Source organism: Sinohyriopsis cumingii, chromosome 15 (assembly GCF_028554795.1).
Source record: "Sinohyriopsis cumingii isolate HCF-2022 chromosome 15, ASM2855479v2, whole genome shotgun sequence".
Taxonomy (NCBI): Eukaryota; Metazoa; Mollusca; class Bivalvia; order Unionida; family Unionidae; genus Sinohyriopsis; species Sinohyriopsis cumingii.
In genome coordinates, this window is record NC_142975.1 from 125,247,643 (window position 1) to 125,274,546 (window position 26,904).

General features: G+C 35.2%; 1 protein-coding gene across 4 annotated transcripts in view; it reads left to right on the top strand.

Annotated features, from left to right (window-relative positions):
• LOC149782692 (integrator complex subunit 8-like) overlaps window positions 1-26,258 on the top strand; it is a 90,996-nt gene extending 64,738 nt beyond the window's left edge. Inside the window, exons 19-28 of one of the 4 annotated variants that reach the window (XR_016414423.1) lie at window positions 673-803; window positions 2,163-2,222; window positions 4,715-4,776; window positions 7,476-7,594; window positions 10,984-11,087; window positions 11,698-11,748; window positions 13,520-13,658; window positions 15,002-15,045; window positions 20,504-23,251; window positions 23,284-26,258. Coding sequence is in view for 1 of the 4 variants with exons in the window: in XM_089934184.1 (XP_089790310.1) it covers window positions 673-803; window positions 2,163-2,222; window positions 4,715-4,776; window positions 7,476-7,594; window positions 10,984-11,087; window positions 11,698-11,748; window positions 13,520-13,658; window positions 15,002-15,045; window positions 20,504-20,620 (827 nt within the window). In the remaining 3 variants the exon portion in view is untranslated. Of the gene's footprint in view, window positions 1-672; window positions 804-2,162; window positions 2,223-4,714; window positions 4,777-7,475; window positions 7,595-10,983; window positions 11,088-11,697; window positions 11,749-13,519; window positions 13,659-15,001; window positions 15,046-20,503 lie in introns of all 4 variants that reach the window. The other 3 variants (XR_016414424.1, XR_016414425.1, XM_089934184.1) reach the window with 3 other exon arrangements.
• Window positions 26,259-26,904: the final 646 nt, after the last annotated feature.

A 26,904-nucleotide genomic window follows, 5' to 3' on the forward strand; every position in this document is an offset into this window, starting at 1 on the left:
CTGTTCACATTTTTTTTCTCTGATTTTAATTTTCTGATTTTGTTGAGATTTAAATGCAGTAGATTCTTGATTATCAGAAGTCTGGGAGATTTGAAGAAAATTTCTGATAATGCCAGGGATTGAATAACAGCTAAACGGTTGCAGTTACTGAGTATTTTATGTTGCAATTACCCAGTATTTTATAGTATTTTATATTGCAGTTAGCCAGTATTTATATTCAATTACCCAGTATTTTATATTGCTATTACCCAGTTTATTTTATATCACAATTACCCTTTATTTTATATTGCAGTTAACCAGTATTTTATATTACAATTACTAAGTATTTTATATTGCAATTACTCAGTATTTTATATTGCAATTATCACTCACTATTTTATAATGCAATTACCCAGTATAAATTATTCTATCTGATAGCACACTGAAATTAATTTTGGTGACTAATTTTATAAAGACAGGAATTTACAGACATCACTGACCCGTTAAGTGAAGAGAAATATTAAAATTAATTTTATATAAAAAATTTTTTTACAGTTATGTGCATGTATATCAGAAGCATTATTTTAGTTTATGTATGAACTGAAGCAAAGGGTCTGTTCATAACAATCAACTGTTAATATTCTAAGTATTTATCAGAAACAAATAATATTTTCTCACATTTCATTTGGACAGTTGTGGTAATCTTTAGTAGCAATGTACAGCACAAGCGGTTGAACAGTGGTCGTGAAAGTGCAATGTACCGGGACTCTCAACAGGGTATACTATCCAGGGATTACTTCTCTCAGTTCCTCAAGAAAATCAAGGTAAAGACTTATAGGAAGTATATAAGATCCAAAAAAATACAATTAAACCTGCCTTTGCAGCCACCCATGAGATAAGACCACTTTCCAAAACAATCATGTTGTGTCATTCAAAAATACTCAGTAAATTACCACAACTTTTCATGCACCCTTTTTTACTGATGCATATTATGTTATGATGTGTTCATCCATGTTACGCGTCTGTCTGACTGATTGGTCATCCATTAATATTTGATCATCTGGCTGATAACGTCATAAAGGTAAGAAAGATTTGCGTGAAACTTTGTCCAACTATGTATCATGGCTAGACAGTTTGTTATGTATGGTAACCACATACCCTGTCTCTAGGTCAAGGTCACAGCAAGAATAATTGTAATTCTGTGACATGTATCCTTGCCTGTTGAAGATATTTTAATGAATCTTAAGCCAGTTAAATATCATGACCAAATGTTGTATTACATACCACTGCCATGCACACTACCTCAAGGTCAAGGTCACAGCAAAGGGAAAGTATAAACAGTTGACCTCTGTTCATGTTTTCAGATATCACTTTTAAACCAATGAAGATATTTATATATTTTGACTTGACAGTAACTCATATTCACAGTCATACCCCTTGATTCAAGGTCAAGGTAACATCATTGGGATTTTATAAGTGGCCTGTTACCTTATCCAGGCTGTCACTCAAATTCTACAATGGCATTCTTATCCAGACTTGATAAAACTCTACATAGGTCCACACAGTATCATACAATAGTCAGGTCCTTAGCTAGGTCAAGGTCATTAGTAGGGAGAAGGTGACGAGTGCATTGTGTGCCACTTGTGGTACACTTGTTATCTCTGTGTGTGGTCTTAATTGAAAGGTTATAGTACACTTGGTAAAATTTTGACCCCCATGATGTGTGCATTTACTATACAGAGACCGGTCTATTCTTTCCAAATTATTAACAGAAGTATATACACTAAAATGTACATGTTTGAGGTATAAGAAAAACTTTTTGATAAATCAGCTAGGGGAATCATACACAACTTTTTAAAGTAAAGGCTACCATATATTTTATGAAGTGAAATGTAGATCTATCTGAAAAGCTGTTATGGGCCAGGTTGTTTCCAAGTGACAATATATGGGTTTTTAAAATTAATAATTCTCTCTCTCTCTCTCTCTCTCTCTCTCTCTCTCTCATGCACACACACTAGATGACTGACATCCAGTAGTAAATCTCAGAATTTAAGCTGTAAAATTGTTCAGAGATTGTATACTCTACACAAATGAAATTAACTCCTTCTTTTTGTTGTAGCAGTATAAAATATTCTTTTTTTTATGATGTTGATTAGTTTCTACCCTTTGTTGTTTGTTTTCAGGATCCAATGGCAACCAGTGTACTTGTGTCCTGTCTGACAAAACTCTACAACATTATCAAGGTGGGTTAACCAGGCAATTTTTAAAGGCCCTTCAAGACCAGACATTGACCGTGATCAAAATATGAATTGACCAGAGTTTCATATATTCTGTTAAAGCAGAATATTTCTATGTCATTATGTATTCTCAATTTTATCAATTTTTCTAATAAACTGTATTCCCAAATTATAGATTCTCCATATCCCCCTTAATTGGGCCCATGCCCATTCCTGTCCCACCTTTCACTATGCAGAAAGTTTTACTTTGCTGCTTTTGTTTGAGACTGAAGTACATATTCTAAGTGAGATATACTTTTGGTATCTTCATGGCAAATAGATTTTATATCAGACTGCAATGCCTATTCTGTGTAGGATATACTTGTAGTATATTTATAGCTAAAAGATTTTGTTGGACTGCAAGGGGCCCCGAGTGGCCAAGTGGTCTAAAGCGCTTTCCGTTACTGATCATTGCCATCTCACCTGTCTGCATTGTTTCGAGTCTTGGATTCAGCCAATGTGGGTATGTGAGAAAGCTTGCCAATAGCTTCTTGTGGGTTGGTGGTTCTTTCCGGGGTTTTCCCGGGTTCTTCCTCCACCATTAATACTGGCCATCAAGTATAGCCTATCGTGTGCTGAAAAATGGCGTTAAACCCTACAACAACAACAACAACATTTGTTGGACTGCAATGTATATTCTGAGTGGAATATACTTATAATATATTTACAGCAGATAGATTTTATATTAGACTGCTGTGCATATTCTGAATGGGATATACTTGTAGTATCTTTATAGCTAATAGATTTTGTTGGACTGCAATGAATATTCTAAGTGGGATATGCTAATAGCATAATCATGGCAAATATAATTCTTGTTTTTTCTTTATATCAAATAAGTAGACCATTCTGCATAGTTGATTTTCATGATATTATTTGTGGTTTCAAAAAAGTATAGTTAAAACCCAAATTGATTTCTCATGTCTTCTTTGTATGCGTCCTCACTCTGCTGTATTTATTCAAGTGCCTTCAGCCTTGACCCAGATTTAATGTAAAATAATGTACTGGTAGGTCAGGGTTTATGGTCTCACTTATTTATCCTAGGTAGATTGAATAGGCTGGACATACAACTTCACATCACATAGTGTACTGGTAGACCTAGATCTCTCATTTCACTTACGAGTTGAATGAACAACCTGGCCACACCTGTGTCACATAGTATACTATTAGATCTTTTTCTCTCATTTCCCTTATGAGTTGAATGAACAACCTGGACACACCTATGTCACATAGTATACTATTAGATCTGTTTCTCTCATTTCCCTTATGAGTTGAATGAACAACCTGGACACACCTATGTCACATAGTATACTATTAGATCTGTTTCTCTCATTTCCCTTATGATTTGTATGAACAACCTGGACACACCTATGTCACATAGTATACTATTAGATCTGTTTCTCTCATTTCCCTTATGAGTTGAATGAACAACCTGGACACACCTATGTCACATAGTATACTATTAGATCTGTTTCTCTCATTTCCCTTATGAGTAGAATGAACAACCTGGACACACCTATGTCACATAATGTACTGGTAGATTTAGGTCTATGATCACGCTTTATATCATGGCTAGAAGGTTCAAATCAGGATATTGGCTTGTGCAAGTTTGGCTCAGATCCAGGCTTTCATAGCTGACTGTGGATATGGTAGGAAATCGAACTAAATTTACAGGGGTACTGAAGATACTTTATTCAACCCATGTTCATTATGGAACTCAATAAGGCCAATGTACAAATGTTCCACTGAAACATAATACATCAGACCACACTTCGGAACTTGTCAAACATGTTATCCATGTCAGCAATAGCATTGCGCTTTACTGAAAATTAGTCTAACTTACAACAAAATTATGGACTTATTTTATTGAGAGGTTATCATAAGGTTGTATGCAAGGTGACTCGGTCATTAGACATGTAGACTCCATAGTCAGCAGTTTGTAGAGTCAGATCTCATTGACAACAATCTGTTTTATGAAACTTTAAGCCAAGTGCCTTACCTAAGGGCTGTCCCATCTAAATATACATGTTACCCAGAGAATACTTTGTTTTAAAATATATTCCAGGGTCCTATTATTACTCAAAGAATTCACATGAAAATGATATTTTTTTTTAAATTTACTAAAAAAATTCATTTGAAAATGATTTTAAAAATTTTATTGCTAAAAATTTCACATGAAAAGGATTTTAAAATTTCTCAATTGCTTCTTATGTGACTACTCCACATTAAAATTTGCTAACCTTGGGTCCCAAGTATATTTTAGTGGCTCAGCCCTAACATCAACTTACTAAATGTCTTGTTTCTTGCAAAAATAGCTGATTGCTGCCTGGCATAGACCCAGATCTGCCAGTGTTTATGTGACAGCAGATCTGGGTCTGTGCAGTTTGGAGTTAGACTTGACTTGTACATACAGTAGTTTTAACTAGTTTACTTTTAAACAAAGTTTTATTATGTATTTTCAGGATGACATTACTGTTGAGATTTCCAGTGAATATCTGTCAATATGGCCAACAGTCCTGCCAAAGTAAGAAACTATTTAAATGTAAAATCTGCAGTGGAATTTGCTCATAATGACCAATACAATTTTTTTACTGTTAGCTCATCTGGCTTTAGGGACAAGTGAGCTTTTGATAAGACCCTGCATTAGACATGTGTTGTCTGTCACCTCTAAGCAGACAGAATCCTGGTATGAAGAACTTTCAGATTTGTACAAATAACACTGATCTTCCATCAGATCTGCCTGCTGTTATTAGAATTAATAAAAATGTTAAATAACTTCTTTTGAAAACTGCTTAGCAGAATTCAGCAAAGTTGGACATGAAGCATCTGGGCATAAAGGGCTTTCAAATTTGTACAGATGATGTTATTTTGCTATCTGATATAACCACCATTAATAGAAACCATTTAAAAGACTTCTCAAAAGTCATTCATCAGTATTTTACCAGATTTGATTGCAATCCTGGGATAAAGTGCTTTCAGGTATTTCAGATATGGTAACTGTTTACTAAAAATAGAGAAGACAAAAAACTTTTTAACTTTTCTTAAAACACTCAAGCAGAATTTGGCCATATTTGACTCAAAGCATCCTGTAAAGGGTTTATATTAATGGATACAAAAAATGTCAATCATTTCTAAATAAAGATTTATTGTCAAAACCTGCTTAACAGAATTTGCCCCAATTTGACAGAAAGCATCCTAGCATGAAGTGTTTTTTACGTTTGTACAAATGATGTCCATCGGACATCAGATGTCAGCCTTTAAATGACTTCCTCCACATAATTTTACCACATTTGACTCTTTCCATCATATTTTGAAGGCATTTCAGATTTATACAAATGATTCCGATATGCCATCAGGTATCCCCTCATGACTAAAAAAGAAAAACATTTTAAACAACTTTATGTCCGAAACAAAGTTGATTGACAGAATTTTACCAAAAACACCCTAGCCTAAAAGCTTTTGACACGGAATAAATGATGGTGATTTGCGGTCAAAGCAAGGTGAGCAATCTCATAGCACTCTTGGGCCTCCTGTGACAGAACATTGTTTAAAAGGTATGAAAATGCATAAATTATGTAATCACATAGATATAAAATAATGCTTTTCTATAAAGGGAAGTTCTTTCAAATCTGGACTATTAGACTATAATATGTTGCAAATATTATTTGTAAATCAGCTCAACGTGTGAATACTTAATTCTAAATATAATTTTTTTGTCTTAATGCCTGTTGTGAATGTAACCTGCATCTTTAGTAAGTGCTGTCTGGTTTGTTGAGATGATAATTATGAGAGAGAGATATTTTGTACAGAAAAAATTGTCACATTTGTCTTCTGGTTGGAAAGTTATAAATGCACAGTTAAAAAAATCTAAGTTTTCTCACAGAACTCAACAATGCTTTCTTTGAAATTGTAACTATAGGTAGATAGGTGTAGTTACCTTACAGGAATTCCTCCTGTCCATCGTCCATCCTTCCAACCATCACTCTTGAGAATGCAACTTGCCCCCAGTTTTGTATGGGTTGCCATGGAACATAAATACATGTATTATGGTCATCATCTGAATATGTACCTATCGACAAATCACATTGCATCTTTAATTTTTATAAGAATTACTGCCCCTTTTGCCTTGCAGCTGAATGTAGTATATGACAGAATCTTGCAAATGCAGCTAGACGATTTTTAATAGAGACTTGGAATATGTTATGGTCATCATTTCAAGATGTGCATAGCATCAAATCATTATGCTCATTTGATTTTTTGTTTAGAGTTATTTCCATTTGTTACTTGCAGCTGGATGAAGTATAGGGCAGAATTTTCTGAATCCGACTAGTTTCATAAATTTTCAATGGATCACAGTGAAACATGGAAATATTATGGTCATCATTTGATGGTGTGCATATAGACAAATCATTCTTCCCGCAACTTCTTCGAGTTATTGCCCTTTTTATCTTGGATCTAGATCTACTTTATGATAAAATCTTGCAAGCAGTTTCTGTTTTCAATAATTGCCATGAATTGGTATACATGTTTTGGTAGTAATTTAAAGAGTGAATATTACAATACTGTCCTCCTGCAAATTTTGTTGGGCTTATTTAATACAGTGCATGACAGAATTTTGTGAATACAAATGGACCTGTGTTATGGTTATCATCAGAAGATTCACATTGGTCTTCCTGCAGCAGAATATTTCTTGTCTTGCATATTTTGGGGATCACTGTGAAACGTGATATGTAATTATTGTCTTCATCTAACCAAAAAATTCTGACAAAGCTTTGTTTTTGTAATTAGTAAAAGAATTACTGCCCTTTCAGACCTACAGCAGGATGCAGTAGATGACAGAATTTAGTGAATGCAAATAATCTTGTAATTTTCAGAAGATAGCTTTGACATTTTGTAGATAATTAGAAGAGGAAGATATGCATGTTGACAAATTATTTACTTGCACTTTTTTCATAACAATTAGTTTTGTTTACTGTAGACTCTTCGCCATCATGAGAGTTGGTGTGGGAAATGGGGAGATGCATGGGTATATTTACAAGAGCAAGTTTTTCACCATTCCTCAAGTTATAATTCTGGATTTTGGAATTATTCAATTTTAAGAATAAATGTCATTTATCCAGATACATTTATATATTTGTGGTAATATTTATAGTAGATGTGTTGGAAATTTTCAAAATTATTTGCCTACGATATGTGACAGAATTACTAACATCCCTGTTGCAGCAACAATGCAATTCAGATTGGGGCTCTAGAGGAGGCAGTTACTATTCTGATGCAGCATGCTATTCAGATTCATCCCACATATGCCTCATTGCTACGCACTCAGGCGGACATCTACTATGGTAAGATTGTTTATTAAGTATGCATTATGCCAATATCAAGACAGTTACTACTTTTCTGGTGGTAGAGGCAACAGCAGTACTAGACTCTGATAAAGCTTTAAAGATTTTGCAAGCCATGTTCTATGTATATCTATATCACGTGTATTATTATCTTAATAATAATTTTTTTCAGGGGCATTTAGTGAATGACATTTTTAATACTAATATCCTGTGATCATAGTTTGTACTTTAAAAATGAGTAATGTGTCAAGTACATTGATTCGTTCATAAAGTTCCAAGGTTGATTTTATAGTATTAGTACAAGTAAGCATCATGGGATCTAACATGGTCATGATTTGTTGTGAGAGGACAAGTTGACATATTTTTTTATTAGCTAGTACAACCCACATGACCTTGTTTACTGATAGAGTGATTTGGAATTACAAAGATGATTCATTCAAGCCTCATATTGCATTCTTTCTATTGTGTTTTAGTATTCTTAGTATTTCCAGACCTAGAAGTTACATTGAGAGGAATTTATTTGTTTAATTTGATCATTGATTGGAATTACAGCACTTGAAATGTTTCAGATTAATTGAATAATAGCTGTAATGGAAATACTCTGAATTCATTTAAAGACATTAGGATTTATTATAGCTGTCAAAGAAACACTGTGAATTCACTTAAAGACATTAGGATTTATAATAGCTGTCAAAGAAACACTGTGATATGTGAATTCACTTAAAGACATTAGGATTTATAATAGCTGTCAAAGAAATACTGTAAATTCATTTAAGGACTATTTTGATATTTAATAGTTGTCAAGGAAATACTGTAAATTCACTTAAAGACTTTTGATTTATGCCGTTTTGGAATTATTGTGAATTCATTTAAAGACATTTGGGATCATAACATAGTGATTCTTCTGTATTGTGGATACTTCTGTATTGCGGATACATCATTACAATACAGACCCTTGTTCAAAATACCTTTGGAACTCATTGGTAATACTTGATACTTTTGGAATTGATAGAAGATTTAGGGTTTTAGGATTTCATTCACCATACTGTAAAGTATTGTTACTTCAGTTTGTGTTTTAGGGAAATAAATTTTATTTTCATTTATGCAAAACTTGATGCTTATCACTCTTTCTTGTTAGTTACTTTTAAGACCCTAGAGTTGTAACATAGGTACAATAGGAATATATCATTCAGAAACTTTCAGACAAGACAACACTATTCTGTTATTGTCTTCTTCCAGAGAAACTGTTTTTCTGCAGTACTGTATGGTAGCTATAGCAGAGTTGTATCTAGGATGAATGATTGCATGATTTCCACAAAATTTGAAAATGTGTGGTAAAATCAGTCCCCTTGAAATGGGGCCAAAAATACAATTTTTTTTGAAAAGTTTTATAAATACTTAACTTATTCCTTCTTATGCATGACAGTCAATGCTGGGGGTCTGTCTTGAAACATCGAAATTTCAGTCATTGGTATAATTTTTTAATGCAGAGTTTGGATTGACACTCATGCTTATTTGTACTACCGGCCTGACATGTAACATGATTGAAAAAAAACAGTTAAAACTTCATCCACTTTCAAATTTTTATTTTGAGAGATAATTTAAAAAAATGGGCAGAAAAGTATTGAGGATGAATAACAGTTTGCTTTCAAGAGTTTGCTCTGTCCACTTTGGACAGTTGATGGGCTAAACTAAATTTGCTTTCCCATTTTTATAGGTATGCATTAAGATTGTGTACTTAATTTGTATGAACTGTAAAGTCAAACAAGACCATCTAAAATAAGAACGTTTATTGAGGTGGTATTGGAGTCATTATGCCACTCTGTTAAACTCTGAGTGTTTTGATGATGAAGAAGATGCTTATTTAAAATAGTTTAGAAACAGATGCATTTCTTCTTCACCAACATGACTAAAGTATAAATTAGAGAGAGGGAAGAAAGACAGTAGTTGTTTTTAAAGTAAATGCTTGTCAGAAGTAATTTGTTTCTTTAACAATAGCAGTTCAAGGTTATAAAACACTTTTGGGAACCTTTCTGGTTAAATAATTGCATTTATCATTTTTGCAGTTTAACATTTACAGTTGAAGTTGATGCATGCTAGATGTATCAAGTGTTTGTTGAATTTTATGTTTTAATGAGAACAGTGCTAATCTGGATTTATACCTACAATAGTGTTTCATAGAGACTGATATATTATTCATGAAGATTGAAATATAAATACAGATTGCTGTGTGTGATGTGGACACACATTGTGAATTAATGTTTATGCTTGAAAAATACTTTTGATCCATATTTCCAAATGTGTTATAATTTTTTCTTTATTTCATTAGTTCAGAGTGAAGGACAGATTTATACATTTAAGTTGATATTATGAGTATGATGAAACTGCAAGTCATGTCAAGGTTTTCATATGCAGTTATTGTGATAAAATGTAGATAATGCTCTATACAAGCATTGTCTGCATATATAGGCAGTGAGTGTGTTTACACATTACATATAGGTAGCAGCTGTGTCTGCAGAGTTACATATATGTGGCAGTTGTGTTTGTGAAGTTGTATGTATGTATGTGACAGCTGTGTCATTAGAGTTACATGCAGCAGCTGTGTCTGCAGAGTTACATATAAGTGGTAGTCCTGTGTGCTGAGTTACATACATATGTGTCAGCTGTGTCAGCAGATTAATTATATGATAGCTGTGTCTGTGGAGTGACATGTGGCAGAAGTATGTAGAGTTACATATATGTGGCAGTTGTGACTGCTGAGTTAAATATGTGTGACAGTTTTGTCTGCCAGGTTACATATATGACAGCCATGTCTGTATGTGACAGCTCTGTAGTTACATGTATGTGGCAGCTATGTGTCAAGTGACATATATGATAGTTGTGTCTGTAGAGTTACATATACACAGCAGCTTTGCATGGAGTGACATATGCCGTATCTGTGCCTGTAATGATATATATATGTGACAGCTGTGTCTAGAGAGTTCCGTATAGCTGGCAGCCTTAATAATTTATTTTTCTTTATACTGTTTTCATTTCCAGCAATTTTTTTCATAATGAATACATTGTGTTCTGCCTCACATAGTTGTCTCCCCTGTTTTCAGTAGCACAATAATAGATTTGAATTGTGAGTTATAACTATTTATTAGCAGCTCATTAGTTATTGCATGATGGGAGAAACATTATAAGCATACATCAAAAGGAAAATCATTTTTTCCAGGGTGGTCTTGGATTCTGCAGGAGACAGTGGATGTAGTAATCCTTGATTATTCTGTGCCTTTACTTTTCCAAGTTACCCTGGCTGAATAAACATGAATTTTATGTATGATATCATTCAGGTAAAGGAGCCAAACAGGTCATTGTAACAGAGGTTTTGTTCTATTAATTTTCAGCACATAGTCAGTATTCAGCTGCTATGAAGTTTTACATGGAAGCAGGGGCTGTGGCATCCGATTTCTTTGCTAATGCAGTTCCTAAGGGTATATATGATGATCAGGTAAGAACATGTTGAAAGGTTAATTTTGTTGTCTTCTTATTCTCTTTGAATTTGATTGCTTCATATACTAAATTTACCATGTTTTTTTTCTTCTGAAACAACCCCTATGAACATTAAATGCATGGACTACATCTTGAAATTTGAACCAGCAGAGGTAAAATGCAGGGAGGTGGGCATTGTATACCAACATGGGAGATACATGAGGAAGCTTTAGTTAGATGTGAAATAAAATGATGCTATTTTCCTGTGATATTGTTTGTCTTTGCTTGACTGTGTTTACAAATTGTATAATTAGCTTGTTGCTGATTTTTTTAAAAATAACTTATGAATTGATGAATTAATTTTTTTAAAATGGAATCAGTTTTTATGGTTTTGCAAAAAAAATGACATTTTCACTGGGTACCAAAATTTATGGATTATGGAAGTGATTATTTTATTTCTATAGAATGGTCGTTGTTGGTTGGGTTCTTAAATTCATGGTTTATACCTGTGATGAATTCCATGAAAATTTGTATCTCGTGCAAAATAAGGACTTCAGTATTCAACTTTAGAAAGAATGTAATCTTTTATTTTCGAAGACAAAGTGGTTTATTTTTCTTGTGTGTTTCAGATGTACAGGAAGATGATGAAATGTTGTTCTTACCTCCAGTGTCACACACAGGTGAGCAGAAATGCATGCAAAGCACTTTTCTTATGAGTACACTCAAAAGCCGATTGAGGGCTTTTACTCATTCTCACATTTTTGACATTGTGAGGACTTAAATACGATAATAAAAAAGGCAGGTACAAAATTCCAGCCATTCAGTTTTTGGTGGAATCATTTCAATTTTTAACCTCAGATTCCAATATTAGAGTCACTTGTATGATATTCTGAGTTTCCAGTCAGATAAGGGTTTATACATTCAAGCTACAACTTAAATACTGGAATATCTCTATTTCCAATCTACTCATAACATCGGATGACAGTTCTTCAGTGAAACCATACCCAGATAGGCATGACAAATGTTCATTAAATATTGACCAGTCAGAAGTTACATCATCTTAAGATCCTGATTCTCCAAAATTCATGGAAGGCTTTAAATGAATGGCTACAGAGGATTATGCCTCGACGAGAAAATGTACTGCATAGATTTGAAAGTGAATATATAATGTATTAACATTTGCCATCTTTTTCTCAAAAAACTTCACCATGTCACTTGACAGGAATGATGACTGGGAAGCATGTTTCAACCAAAATGTAATTTGAATCAAGAATGTTTAATGCCTTTCAATGAGGTTTAATGTCAGTCTCTGAGGTTTAATACTAGTCAGACGTTTAATGCCGGTCAGTGAGGTTTAGTGCCAGTCTGTGAGGTTTAATGCCAGTCAGAGAGGTTTAATCCCTAAAATATGGTTGGATGCAAAATTTTAAGTATTTATTCAGATTTCGAATTTTATCAAAGTCACATTAGTGGATAATGTAGCATATGAACTTTTCCAACAGCAGCACTGGCAACAGCAGAAGCAGCAGCAATAGACTGTTTACATTTTGGTTTATTTCTTCAACCCCTTCACATTCTTCATACTTGATATGATATGAAGCTTATACAATTAATTCTGTGTCATGCCCACTTGCCTCTGTGACCTTGGGACAAAATACCCAGTCATTGAACATTTTTTTGGTCAGGTGTTGGTTAAAGTATTTTTTTTACTGTTGCTATATATCTTCAACCCTTTGATAGATTTAAACCTTACTTGTTTTTAATCATTATGAAGTCAAAATAATTTTGCATCGTGTTTGCCTGCCTTTGTGATATTTGGGTCAAGGTCAATTATGGAAAATTAGTGTCTATTGTTTGGTTCAAGTTCTTCTATTTGCTGGTATTTCCTTAACTCCCTCTTCATTCTTGGGATGAATCAAGGCAATTTATTTGTGATATGCATATTCAGCTTTATGACCTTGGGGCAGGTGTCATATTTATTACAGCAATGCTTTGATTATTGACTCAACATGCAGGCCCTGGCTTACTGGTTTAAAATTGATATTCCAATTTCATATTGGCAGGAGTTGGTGTGTGAGTAAATAGGATTAGTGGACAGGCAATGTATAGTGTTTTACCTGTGGATCAATGAACTATGTTGTATTCATGGATTGGGGTAAGGATCCAGTCATTTCTTTTGTTTGGCTCTTGCTTTTGTTTTATTTAAAAGTTTCAGCAGCAGAATATCTTTTCTGCAAATTGTCGATCAGTAAATAGTAGCATTTATTCTGCTCCATAATTGTACAATTTGAAACAGTAAAAGATCATGTAGACACATGAATTTCATATTAATGTTTGGCAAATTATACACTTAATGCTTGTATATGATAAACAAGATTATTTTTATAATCAAAGACATAGCTAATTTTAATTGTGTTCCCTTGAATGAAACACTTATAATGTCTGTTGCAGGTGGCTGTATTGTGCCAGTTTTTAGATGAAATAGACTACACTGCCGCTTTCAAAGCACTACAGGAGAAAACAGTATATGATGCCATGGACTCGTACTATGTCTGTATCTGGGACATCAGTATATTGGAGTATCTAGTCCGTATCCTTTCTCAGTGCTACTTTTCTCAGACTAAATTATGAAATTTATTCTTGATAATATTATATTTGTTTCTGTGATTGGTTCCACATGCTCATACAGTAGTATTCACCTGTATACTACATTAGAAGTAGAGTTTTCATGTAGATTGTCTACCTTGGCACTAAATTATGAGTTTTCATACAGCATTATCCACCTGGATACTGAATTATGAGTTCTCATACAGCATTATCCACCTGGGTACTGAATTATGAGTTCCCATACAGCTTTATCCACCTATGTAGTGCAATAAGAGTACAGTTTTCATACAGTAATGTTCACCTGGATTAAGAGTTGAGTCCTTGTACAGTATTATACACCTGGGTACTGAATTAAAAGCAGGGTTCATATACAGTATTATCCACCTAGGTAATGAATTAACAGCCGAGTTCTCATACAATATTATATATCTGGGTACTGAATTAAGAGTTGAGTTCTCATACAGTATTATCCACCTGGGTTCTGAATTCAGAGTAGAATTCTTAGGGCTGTACCAGTAAAGCATATTTGGGACCAAGGGAAGCCACTTTCAACATGGAGCAGTCACGCATAGAGGCAGTTTAGTATTTTTTGTTATTTTCATGTGAACTCTATCCTGGGATATATTTTTTTTTTTTAAACTGCCTTCCCAGGGTACCAGGTATGTCTAAATGGAACAGTCATCATACAGCATGACTTATCTGGGTACTGAATTATGAATAGAGTTCTTAGGAGGTGAAGATAATAAAATACCCATAAAAGTGATGATGCATAAATAGGCAACCAATGATTGTGGCATGTGAAATGCGAAAGGTTGAACCCAGGATGTATGCAGTGAAAGCCAAGTGCTTTACCATTGTATAATACTATAGCCTTTTCCTCAAAGAGAGCATGTACACCTTTCTAGGAAATTTCATATGACATGGTGGTGCTTAAAAAATGCTGCTTCAGACACTTTAAACAATTTTTTTCTGTATATACTTCACGCATAATTATTTGGCAAATACTTCATGCATGTTTATTTGGTATACACTTCAAATATGTCTACTTGGTATATTCTTCACACATGTTTACTTGGCATATACTTCACATATTTATCTTGCATACACTTCATATATGTATGCTTGGCATATACTTCACACATTTATTTGGCATACACTTCACATATGTTTATGTGGTAGAAGAGTTTTTTAAGAGTGTTTTGCTTTGTGGATATGAGTTTAATCTTGATTTAAGTTAAATCGTATAATCCTTAGAATTTTGTAAAAGTTATATACTGATATATGTTGTGGTTGATACTGTTGGGTCTTTCCTTATCCTTGGGTCAGACCTTCATTCTCGGAGAGGAGAGATGGAAAAGCGGCAGGCAGCTGTAAGTATTGAAAATAATGCCTTAAGATTTTGTATATTATGTGTAATCAGCTTTGCAGTAGTTGTGGCCAGATAGGCTGGCTTATGTACAAAAAAAATGGAACCTAAACTAATTTTGCTACACATTTTATTCTGTATCTATTGGGAGGGCATAACATATGTCTGTCATCATGTCTTGTCACATCCCATCATGCCATGTCTCTTCTGGTCATAATCATTACAAATTGTTTCTTCAGATTTGTTACTTAGTCATAATATTACATCCACTCCCTTGCAAATCCAGGCTACATCAATTCTGTACAAAGCCTCTGTCTCTGACTTATACAGGAGTATCACTTTACCTACAGCAGACAAAATACACCAGGATTTGGCCAATGTGGGTCGGTGGTTCTTTCCAGGGTTTTCCCTGGCTCTTTCACCACCATTTATACTGGTGCCATGTATAGCCTATCTTGTATTGAAAGATATCATTAAACCCTGCAACAGCAACAACAGTGAGATATATACCTCATCAGTCAACCCAAACTATCTGCAGTTCCACCACAATGGTTCAGTTTCTCATGACAGCTCCTGCTCTCATATCCATAAACAAGTTTCTGGTAATGTAGATTTGGTCATTTGTCTTAAAACTGTCTTCTTTGGATCCTTTGTCCATTGAGCATGTACAGGACACTACCAGGGCTCTATTGTGGTCCAATGAGTATCTACAGGACACTACCAGGGCTTTATTGTGGTATCCGAAGTCCAATGAGTATCTACAGGACACTACCAGGGCTTTATTGTGGTATCCGAAGTCCAGTGAGTATCTACAGGACACTACCAGGGCTCTATTGTGGTCCAATGAGTATCTACAGGACACTACCAGGGCTTTATTGTGGTATCCGAAGTCCAATGAGTATCTACAGGACACTACCAGGGCTTTATTGTGGTATCTGAAGTCCAGTGAGTATCTACAGGACACTACCAGGGCTCTGTTGTGGTATGTTGAGTCCACTGAGAATCTACATGACACTACCTGGGTGCTGTTATCTGAAGTCCAGCGAACATGTACAGGACACTATCAGGGTCTCTGTTATGATATCTGAAGTCCAGTGAGCACGTAAAGGACACTACCAGGGCTCTTTTTTGCTGTATCTGAAATGGACTGAGCTGATCGTCAGATGCTGCTTGTTCTAGTCACATGAAAAAGGAAGGGATAATAGATTGCTCTTTCTCACCCATGCAACAGAATCTAGCTGTTTTGTTTCTTATGTCAAACTGCTTGTCTCAGTCCGGTCATCATGCCTTAGGAACTAATTTTAAAAAGAAGAAAGTCATGTTCTATTCTGCTGTGCTTGATGGCGTTGTTATAAAATCAAACAAGAACAACAACAACAAAAGAAATTCACCCATAAAGTAATTTATGGTCTCTCCAACTTTGCTAACATGCAATACAACACATTTTGAGAGACAGACACACGTTGAGCTATTTGGTATTATGCTATAAACTACACATAGCATGGTAAATTTTATCCTATTTGGAACTTGGCAAATTTTCAGGTCATTGTCTTAAAGTTTCTAATTAGTTTTAAATACTTCACGTGAAATGAATTTGTTACTTATAGCTAGATTACATGACGCTAAAATTTGGGATGCTGTGTGGAATGAGCTATTAAAGAAAAAACTAGGGCAATACACATCACTGGCGACAAAAATTCCAAACTTTCTCAAGAGCAACCACAAAGTCAGCAACAAGGAGAAATGTGTTATGTCAGACCTGCATTCTTCAAACTTTGGCACAAGCAACCATCCCCAGCTGAATCAAACATTGTAAACGAATGAAAATTCCCGCACTAACTAATCAGAGTGGTTCATTCATGAGTCCACACACTTCTCCACAAAAAGATTCCCCTGTCGCATATCATTGTACCAGTAATAGCAGCACTTGCCATATTTCCAGGACAGAAAATATAAATTTCCAAGAATATCATGAATTTGACATTTCTGCACAGTCATTACACACTTTGTTAGAGCTGTGTAATTTATCATACAAATGTCTACCATAGAACTTTTTCCAAATTAGAACTGATGAAAGTCAAAAGTTATTGGTATGAAAAATATTAATTACATTTTGTCATTTTTGTATGACATCTGATGATTAAATGTGAATACAGTAATAATGTCAAATGATTTTCTGTTTCTATTTTCTCATGCGTAGAACTTGTGTACTTAAGACCCCATTGCCCTCATTAACATATCTGTATTAATGCATACTTTCAAAATAAAAGTTTGTGGCTTGAGACATTTATGATGCAGTACTTGCAACACATAACAATTATAACTTTTTTCTTGTTTTTTTCTTCTTTTCTAAGAGAGCATTTATAGCTAGATTCTACTTAGAGATATTTTACAAAAGAGTACAAAACCTCATCATCTGTATATAGTGAGAAGCAATAATAATACATGATGAATACTGTGTTTTGAATCTGCTAACTGTATTGCAGAAGTGCAGGGTTATTTTAATTGAAATGGGAAAAATTGTATCAGAGAAGTAATCTGAATACACACATCTGGTGCTCGTGGTCAAAGATGAGTCCCACAAGAAATTTATGGTAGGCTCTAGGTGAGCAGTAGTTTTGCTGGAGGAGGGCACTCGCATGGTTGTTGTGCTGCTGTGGGTGCTAGCTGCCAGAATCGTGTAATCTGTAAACGAGACAGTGCACCAGCTATAGTATTTTTCTTCCCTGGTATATGTTCAGTATAAATGACAAAGCCATTAGTAGCAGCTGTCAAAGTCAGGTGGCACATTAGTTCCATAATGTCAGGACTCTTAGATTTGCCTTTTTTCATTATTGCAACTGTGGTCTCATTGTCACAGTGGAAGAATCTTTTCATTTCATGCCATTCCTGACCCCACAACACTGCTGCCACCACTGTGGGATACAATTCACAGAAATCTATAGACAGTTTGTGGACCACTAAAGGATGTAGCTCCCCTGGCCATGAATTTGCAAACCAGCGATCTCTAAAATAAACCCCAAAACCAACAGACCCTGAAGCAGCGGTGTAAAGTTCTATATCTGCAGAATCAGAGATAACATCATCATAAAATAGAGAAAACCCCTTCCACTGATTGAGAAAACCACTCCACATTTGTAAATCTTTCTTGCATTCTCTGGAAATATGTAGGTGATGATGTAGCTCCCTAACGGACATTGATACTTGATATAAATAAGTGACAAATGTCCTGCCTGGGACATTTACAACATTTTTGTATGTAGAGAAAGCCTTACGAAATTCAGAAATAGTATGCCTGCCAAATGTGGGTCATTCCTTTCACTACAATTTGGTTGCCACCCTGATTGATACTTTTAGTCTCTGAGCTAGAGTCCATTCCCAGTATCAGCAGTCGGGCAAGATCAACATGCTTACCCTTGATTATGTCCTCACATATATTGCTGGGCACAGTGACCACTAGCTGAAGTTTGTCAACAGGCACAGCATAATGCAATGTTTGGGAGAATCTCGTGTTATCATCTCCGCGCCTAGCAAAGGCCAAGCAACCATAGTAGACAGAGATTGGTCCAACTAGGGGCCAGAGAAGGATGCACTGTGTGTTACTCAAACTATATTTAATCAATTAAATTACAAGATATTTTGTTTTTAATATGCTTTACCGATCACTACCTTTTCACCTCTGTCCACACAGGTTTGATTTTCAGGTTTGGCCAATGTGGGTATGTGAGAAAGCTTGCCAGCAGTTTCCCGTTGGTCAGTGGTTCTTCCTGGGGCTTTACTGGGCTCTTGGCACTAAACCCACAACAGTAACATGCTTAAGCTATTCAGCGGCTTCACAACAATGTCTGTTAATCTACTTTTAATAATTTGTGTGAAGCAAGTCGTTTTTAAAAAACCGTATCTATGTATTAGAAAAACTGAGCCAATGTAAATCTTGAAAGCTGCTTCAAATGCATTAGAAGACTGATGACAGTGCCAACACCATGTTAAGGGGACATAACTCCCTCCATCTCTTACTAGTACCTATTCTCCTAATATATTATGATCGTGTAACATAATTTGAAGTACATTTACTAAGTAAGATGGGGCCCCGAGTGGCCGAGTGGTCTAAAGCGCTCACCGTTCCGGATCACTGCCATCTCACCTCTGTCTGCATGGGTTCGAGTCCAAGGCTCGGCTAGCGTGGGCATGTGGGAAAGCCTGCCAGTAGCTTCTCGTGGGTCGGTGGTTCTTCCCTGGGTTTTCCAGGGTTCTTCCTCCACCAGTTATACTGGCCCCCATGTATAGCCTATCTTGTGCTGAAAAATGGTGTTAAACCCAACAACAACTAAGTAAGATGTTTCTTTAGTGATACCTGGTCATAGATTGGATGCAGCCTCTCAACCCATCCCTATATTTCATGGAAGATCACGAAAAAAAAATCAGCTCATGTAGTAACTGATGATGTCTGGGATTTGGTGCCAGTTACTATCAGATGGGAGTTTACTCTAGTCAAACATTCACATAGTCAAGCAAGCAACCTGTTAGTATTTTTGTTGCTAAAACTAGCCAAAGCATGTTTTGATTATCAGTTTTAGCTTGGTAGTTTGGATTTACAAGTTAGTGGATGTACTTCTAACATGCTATAAATGGGCAGGTATTATTGAAGGAGCATCCACTGTGGTGGCCTAAGTGGTTAGAGCATTTGTCTCGAATGCAGAAGGTCACAGGTTCGAATCCTGGCTGAGTCGTACCAAAGACTTACAAAAATGGTACTGACAGCTGCCTCACTACCTAGTGAGTACCTACTCAGCACTAAAAAGAAGTTCATGTTAGGACTGGTCAACCTGCTTTCAGGATAATGTGACGGGGTGGAACATCATGCTATATGTCTGTGCCATGATGCCCCAGTGCTAGACATCACTATAAACTGTCACACTGCAGACATCATAGTGATATGACTGAAAAATTGTTTAAGCTACATTAAAAATCCAAATCACACACACACATTGAAGGAGCATATTTTGCTTCAAAGAATGGTGTTCTTTAAATAATTTCATGAATGCATGGATTGAAACTAAATTTGATATACAGCTTCACTTTATGAATTTCAATAAAATTTAATATAGTTTGAATTTTATAGTTGCAGCCCTAGTTTGAGTAAGAATTTTAATGATAATTGCATCATATTGATTTTGTCACCTCTGCTTCTATATTTAGATATACAAGGGAGGTCATTATTATCCATCAGATGAAGAAGAGATTTTCGCATTTTGATGGCCATAAGATTGTAAAGTGAGTGTATCAGTATGTAGATATACGTAGACTGGAAAATAACGTTTGTATCAGGCTGAAGAGATCACTTCAAATCATATTCAGGAAAGAACTTTTATATTTTTGAAAGAATTTATTTGCATTTTATATACTGTTTATTCACACATAGATGAGGAGTCTTTGGACTGCATTAGTTATCTATTTTCTAGATGCGAGCCCTTGCCCAGCTTGACCTGAATAGTAACAATCCTGAGGACATAATTCAAAGATCAATTCAGATCAGGAAGAGAAAGTTCCTCCGAGCCCTAGCCAAGCAGTATATGTAAAAAGAGAAGGGTTGAGTTATTTGACATGAAATTACAGACTTTTTATCCTGGATATGCTGTATCAAAATTTGGAAGATAAGAAGATCAATATACCAGTGCAAAGAAGGAGTTCTGAGATTTGAAGAGGACTTACTTTTAAGTGGAATCCAGCTCCAAACAACATAGACCCAGATCTGCTTGCGCATAATTTGCCAGCAGATTAGAGGCTGAGTTTTTTTGTTCTCCAGTTACTACTCACAAATGACATACAGCCAGATCTTCGGTGAATTATGTGATGGTAGATCTGGGTGTGTGCAATTTGGATTTGACTTGTGAGCATATGCTGCCTGATCTAAGACCAGATAAGACATTGCATTGTGTCACCACTAAATGGATATCAGTCAATGAATAATCATAATGTATACAAGAATGAGTTTTATTTGTTATTGTTTATTTATGGTTAAGATTGTTGATTATTTTTCAACAGACTTTTTATAGTGTTCAAAACAGCAATGGATGTTATATGACAAATGAATCTATCAGTCGTAATGATGAAATCATTCATATAGTGTGAACTAATGACCAGACACAAAAGATATCCATTATTATATATTTGCATCAAAATTATCATCCCATAAAGTATTGTGCAATATTTTAGTTATTGCATCTTTCATGCAAAATCGTTTCATTTAAATATGTTCATGGCTATATTTGATTGTTAGCCTTGACTTTTTAAAAACAATATATCCCCCCATTTTCTCCTTTCTCCCAATTGCAAACATAAGAAAAACTTATGGAAAATACGGGAGCTGATTGGAAGTAATATGTCTTTAAGGAAAACTGTTGAAAGTGCCTACTATCATGGTCACATGTGACATGTAAAATATGAAATGCTTGCTTAGAGGATGGAAATTTTTTCATCCTAATAAGATTTTCTTTATAAACACGTTCTACCCTAATATAATTTTAAAATGAAATAACCTTTTTATGTCATACCTATCAATTTTTTTACTCTAGAAAGAGCCAGAATTTCACCATCATTTTCTAGAAGTAGGAAATCAATACTCTTTTTTTCTGATGTTGTATCACCATCCTCTCAAATGATGCTGTAACGTCTTTTCCTTTAAGGTTTCCCAGATACAGCAGAACGAGTGTGAACAACTATAGTCAACTCCACTTATATGCATAGACTCAGAACTCGACCCAAGCTATGCATATAAACGGAGTATACATTTAAGTGGATTTCATGTATATTTACAATATAAAATGGGACCATACTTTCGCTATGCACATAAGCAATCTATGCAATTAGGCGATATGTATTTAAGTGGAACCGACTGTATACCAAAGCCTCATCCAATCCTCTTGTAAATAACGGTCCAAATGCCATCATTCACTTGCTAAGTCACCATCAGAGCCTATCATAATGTCCTCCCAGAAACATTCCATCATTCCCATGCCAAGTCCCCATCAGAGCCTCTCACAATGTACTGCCAGGAACAATCTATCATTCACATGCCAAGTTGCCAATAGAGCCCCTCATAATGTCCTGCCAAAAACAGTCCATTATTCCCATGCAAAGTCTCCATCGGAGCCCCTCATAATGTCCTGCCACAAACAATCCATTATTCCCATGCCAAGTCTCCATTGGAGCCCCTCATAATGTACTGCCAAAAACAGTCCATTATTCCCATGCCAAGTCTCCATTGGAGCCCCTCATAATGTCCTGCCAAAAAGAGTCCATTATTCCCATGCCAATTCTCCATCGGAGCCCCTCAAAATGTCCTGCCAAAAACAGTCCAGCTACTATTAGCTTGGCCTCAGAAAGAAACTTTCAGAGACATTAAGCTGTTGAAACATTGATGCAAAACTTTACAACTGTAAATAACAGATATGGGTCTGCTGCCTCCATACATCAAAGAACTAGTGTGACAATCAGTGATCATGGTGAAAATTAGCAACTTCGTTTATAAACTGTGATATTCATGTGTGTCTCACTTGATTAATATGTAATTCAGTTCAAGATTTAAGATGAAGTTTGAGTTAAAAATGGTGAAACATGAAGCAGTTTCTTTTGTTCTTCATCGGGTTTTATATCCACCCCCACCGCCCATGTCTTCCATTTGCCATTATCATGAACCCGATGTATATTTCTGTATTTCAACAATGAAGTACAATGCCATCACAGATATTACAAGGTAAAAAGATTGGGGATGTCAGACCATTGTAAATTCTTGATTAGTGAAAGGATGTAGTTTGACAATTAAATGTGTTTATTTTCCACAAAATTTACAAAATAACGACAAGAGAAAATATATATTTTTAATACTTTGAGGGAAATGTTTTCCTGATTAAGATTTTATTCATTATTTACATGATGCTGATTAAAACTTAATTCTTGGAGGTTCCTCGGTGATGTATCATCTACCTTGGAGGTTCCTCGGTGATGTATCATCTGCCTTGGAGGTTCCTCTGTGCTGTATCATCTGCCTTGGAGGTTCCTCGGTGCTGTTATCATCTGCCTTGGAGGTTTCTTGGTGCTGTATCATCTGCCTTTGAGTTCCTCTGTGCTGTATCATCTGCCTTGGAGGTTCCTCGGTGATGTATCATCTGCCTTGGAGGTTCCTCGGTGCTGTATCATCTGCCTTGGAGGTTCCTCTGTGCTGTTATCATCTGCCCTGGAGGTTCCTCGGTGCTGTATCATCTGCCTTGGAGGTTCCTCTGTGCTGTATCATCTGCCCTGGAGGTTCCTCTGTGATGTATCATCTGCCTTGGAGGTTCCTCCGTGCTGTATCATCTGCCTTGTTGTCAACTTTTTCTTTCCAGCACATAAGAATGAAAATCCAAATTATTTTTCCTGTCAGGATGATAGATCAATTGAAATACTGTCAAGTTTTTATGGCGAGGTTTTGGATGATGAAAGCTCATGGTTTTCCGCAAATTTATTTCTGTGAAGTCCTACAGTTGCATCATTTTTTATGAATAGTAGAGATGTCATTTTCTAAATTGCTGATGACAATTTTTAAAGCTATCCATGATGGCAGACCATTTCCAGGGATAACTGATTTCCAGATTTGATGCTTTAAAAGTCTTATATTACTTTTTAAAATTCAGCAGAATTGGCAGGTTTTTCCTCCAATCTCAAAAATCTTATTTTTGCTGACTCGTGTTTTATTACTTGGGTAAAGTAAAGGGTTGAAACCAACTGTTGAAACAATGCATTTTTAGAAATGAGTGTCCCTTTTTCATTAAGTATCACCAAACTCTTTCCTCGATATGGATGTCATTTTTTTTTTCTTGATGCATCACCAGATTTTTTAATAATGTATTGCCAAATTGGTTTCCTTTTCTTGCAATATTTGTGGTTGTTTTTGTGTTCTTTTCAGATTTTCTTTGGCGATGATATTTAAATGATGTTTTTTACGATGCTTCCGAGGTTTTGGTCTGTACTTATAATTTGCAGCTGCAATGTACTGTTTTTTGACAGGTGACCTTTGTAAACAAGACTTTTTTCCGCAGTAAGGTAGCTTTATTGCACATAACAATTGTCAAATTCGTGTACTTGTTTATGTTGAGCCCACCTAGGCACAAGTTTGACATAGCAATCACTTCTGCATTTACATTCAGCCCTCTTCGGCAGAAGTTTAACATAACGTTCACTTGGGCATCCAAGTTAGTGTTGGCTCATCCTTTCACATACCAGATTAACCTCAAAGTCATTTTATGTGGTTTCTCAAAAGTATTTTTTGGTCGCATAGTCATATATATTTGGCATGTAGATACAACAAAACGTTACCATAAGCTTGGACAGGTTTGTCAGGATGGCATTGGCCAGCTTTTTGTTTCTAAGATCCAGGAGATAAATTGCTTCCAAATCTGTGATGGATAAAGTTTGTAATTTTCTTGCTTTTTTATTATATTTGTTGGTATTGGATATTGATTTGATGGTGTTTTTAGTGACATTTTGTTGGCTAAAAACCACATTCAGTATTCAGATATCATGTGTAATTAATAGTTGTCAACACAGAATTATACACATTTCAGGATAAGCAAGTGTTCATTTTATTTACATTTTCAGTTATAGTTATTCATTATGTGTGAGAGAATCGTTTAATGTCAAGCTTTACTTAGAATAAATTATATACCACTTCAATCCAAACTCATCTTTTATATTATTGCATCAAATCTTTCCTATTTCATTTCCTTGTGATTCATTTTCATGTTTATTTTTGCCAGCAGGAAACATAATTTAGCCACTCAAGTTTTTTTCTTCTAATAATTTGTTTCCAAAGAAAGACCCAGAAGAATGTTTTTCCTGTTGTTTTGTGACAATTAGACTAGTCTAAAACAAGTTTTAGTGTAAATAAAGATTAGACTAGTCTAAAACAAGTTATAATGTAAATAAAGAGATGAAGTTTTTAATAGGTCTACATGACAGTAAAAATGCAATTTAGAGTTCTTTAAATGCCAGCTATTACTATATATACTTGGTTATAAGTTGGGTCCAACTGCAAACAACATAGACCCTGATCTGCCCTCAGGGTCTGTATTGTCTGCTCTACTTATTACTCCTACCAAAGTGCACAGACCCAAATCTACTGTTGATTTATGCAAAGGCAGATTTGGGTCTATGGAGTTCGCATTTGGATCTGGTTTGTAAGCAAGTACAGATAGTAATGGATTTAGATTCATCTTCACTGTTTGTAAGCAAGTACAGATAGTAATGCATTTAGAGTCATTCATATTCACTGTTTGTAAGCAAGTACAGATAGTAATGGATTTAGATTCATAGTCACTGTTTGTAAGCAAGTACAGATAGTAATGGATTTAGATTCATATTCACAGTTTTGTATGCATAAAATTTCTCATTATATGGTAGTTCAAAAATCTTATCAAGCTCCTAAATATTCATGAGTTTAGTTGTCATAGACATGACAGTTTCTTTTAAGACAATGGAACTTCTGTTTGAAAACAGTGGTAATGTATTGAATGTCAAAGATTTCACAATTTCTTAAGAACAACTCTCATGTTTAATTATGATTAGATACCGATGTCACTTGAATACAATTTACTGTGAAAGTAGGCCGTCATTTCATTTTTAATATTATAAAGAATCAAATCTGTTTCACAGAATGAGTGTAGTGTTGAATAATTGATGACATTTTATATAATAATCACCACAGTTTACTTCTTTCCATTTTGAAAGTTGGTCAGCGTAGATTAGTTAAATGTTTTGTTGGATAAAGTATTTCTTATTTTTATACTTGGAATAAAAAACCAGAAAATAGGAGCAGAATTAATTTGTGAACTTGAGCCAATTAATGGGGTGATGTACAGTTTGAATGATGCAAGAAGCACTGCTGTAGAATTATAAAAATATATACCATATATATCTGCTTAGAAACTGATTTCAACTCCAGAATGCACAGACCCAGATCTATCATTGCATAATAATGTGCTGGTAGATCCGAGTCTATGCACTTTGTTAGGAGTAATCACTAGAACAAACATCATAGACTTTGATCTGCATGTGTATTATGTGACAGTAAATCAGGTTCTGTGTTGTTTGCAGTTGGACGTATAAGCAAATGTAAATGGTATTCATTTTGCTGTTGCGGTAATGGAAATCTTGTGATATGAATTAAAGATATGTTGAGCATTCTTTGTTTCATTTTCTTTTCAAAAGTCAACTAAAACGAATAATCCTTATTGGATTTTAAACAAATGTCTGTAATGTTATGTCGACTGAATTGACTTTGCCCAAAATTGATCTTCAAAATGTCATTTACTTGAACCGTGATCTGTCCAACTGAAGCCCTTTGGAGTTTCAGATCAAACCACTGATCTCTCTAATTGAAGCCCCTTGAAGGTTCAGCTCAAGCCACTGAGCTCTCCACTTGAAGCCCATTGGAAGTTCAGTTCAAACCACTGATTTTTTAAACTGAAGCCCCTTGGAAGTTCAGCTCAAACCACTGATCTCTCCAACTGAAACCCCTTGGAGTTTCAGATCAAACCACTGATCTCTCCAACTGAAGCCCCTTGAAGGTTCAGCTCAAACCACTGAGCTCTCCAATTAAAGCCAATTGGAGGTTCAGCTCAAAACCACTGATCTTTCAAACTGAAGCCCCTTGGAAGTTCAGCTCAAATCACTGATCTTGAACTGAAGTTCCTTGCAGGTTCAAGGTATAGAAGTATTACTAACATGAACCTACATGTTATGTCACTTTTAAAGCTTTTTAACTCTAAGTTATTTTCTTCATGGAGATTTTTAAGAAACCAAATTCAAGTGTCATTTCACATTGAGA